A 1,631-nucleotide genomic window follows, 5' to 3' on the forward strand; every position below is an offset into this window, starting at 1 on the left:
GACAACTTTCAAAACGCCTTTGAGAAATTTTTTCTATACAGTGATGCCTTTCGGTTTGAAAAACGCGGGGCAACCTATCAACGGGCTATGATGTAGTATTCCACGATATGTTACATCACAAAGTAGAAGTGTATGTGGATGATCTGGTAGTAAAGTCTACCGAAGTAAATCGGCACCTCTGCAACTTGGAAAATTTTTTTCAGAGTTGTCACAAATTCTGTCTAAAGATAAACCCCCTCAAGTGTGCCTTTGAAGTTACCCTAGGAAGATTCCTTGGTTTCTTGGTACACCAACGTGGTATCAACGTAGACGAGGAAAAGATCAAGTCCATTATAGAGATGCCACTGCCACACTCTCAAAAAGCCTTTAAGAAATTCCTAAGCAAAGTGTCATACCTCAAGAGGTTCATTCCAACCCTTGCTGAGATAACCTTCTACTTTGGGACACTGCTGAAAGGGAATCACAAGTTTGAATGGCTACAAGAACACTAACAAGCATTTGATATGTTAAAGAAAACACTTACCTCGCCATTTACAATGATCGCCCCACAACCTAAAAAGCCTCTGCTACTGTACCTTACCTCTACACCTCAGTCTATTGGGGCTTTACTTGTCCAAGACATAAATGGTGTTGAGAAGCCAGTCTATTACATCAGTCACAAAGTCAATGGTGTTGAATCACGGTATACCCCAATTAAGAGGCATTATTTGGGCTTAATCTTCACAGTGCAGAAGTTGCGCCATTATTTTTTAGCACACCCAATCCAAGTTGTGACCAAAAGTGATCCAGCCCGCTACTTACTAAGCAAGCCCGCTCTGAATGGAAAAATGGCAAGATGGCTCTTGGCTCTAGCAAAATATGACAACGATTACATTACCCCTAAGGCTATTAAAAGCCAAGCGCTTGCAAACTTGCTAGCACAATTCCCATCTGGTGAACATGAACCTGGAAAGATACCTTTACCTGGTGAGGTCCATATCTCAACAACTGCAGTTGAGACCTATTGGGACATAAAATTTGATGGAGCCTCTGGGGCTGGGAAAGGTGGCGCTGGCATAACACTCACTAGTCAGGAGGGGAAGAAGTTTCATTTATCATATAAGCTTAACATTGAATGTTCAAACAATGAAGTTGAATATGAGGTGCTGATACTAGGTTTGATTACTGCCCAAAAGAAAGCCCTCTGCAAGCCAAAAATTTGGGACGACTCCAAGTTAGTTGTCAAGCAAACCCTGGGTGATTTCGCATTAAAGGAACCTCTTTTGGCCCCATATCGTACCATTGTTCAGAAGTTGCTCACTCAGTTTGATGATGTCCAAATCTAGTATACCCCTCGAACACACAACCGTTTCCCTGATGCCTTGGCTACACTAGGGGCAAATGTGGATATACCAGATGATAGTATAGCCATCGTCATCAAGAAAAGAATAACACCAGAAGTGTTAGCCGAAGAACATACATAGCAAAGTGTTGAGGAGTGGAAAACAGATATAATCCAACAATTGAAAATAGACCAAGAAACAATCAGACCAGTAGAACTTGCATCATTCCTGCTCCTCAGAGGAGAGTTATACTTCTATGGTCCCAACAACCTGTTAGCAAGGTGCGTCCGTAGAGAAGAAGCAACTTAT

At 42.0% G+C, this 1,631-nt stretch overlaps 1 protein-coding gene across 1 annotated transcript; it reads left to right on the top strand.

Moving 5' to 3' along the window:
* Window positions 1-536: 536 nt before the first annotated feature.
* LOC114299598 (uncharacterized) lies at window positions 537-1,325 on the top strand. Its single transcript, XM_028244374.2, has one exon. The coding sequence runs from the start codon at window positions 537-539 to the stop codon at window positions 1,323-1,325; it is 789 nt and encodes a 262-aa protein (XP_028100175.2).
* The last annotated feature ends 306 nt before the right edge of the window (window positions 1,326-1,631 follow it).

Source organism: Camellia sinensis, chromosome 14 (genome assembly GCF_055761805.1).
Source record: "Camellia sinensis isolate YWXY chromosome 14, ASM5576180v1, whole genome shotgun sequence".
Classification (NCBI taxonomy): Eukaryota; Viridiplantae; Streptophyta; class Magnoliopsida; order Ericales; family Theaceae; genus Camellia; species Camellia sinensis.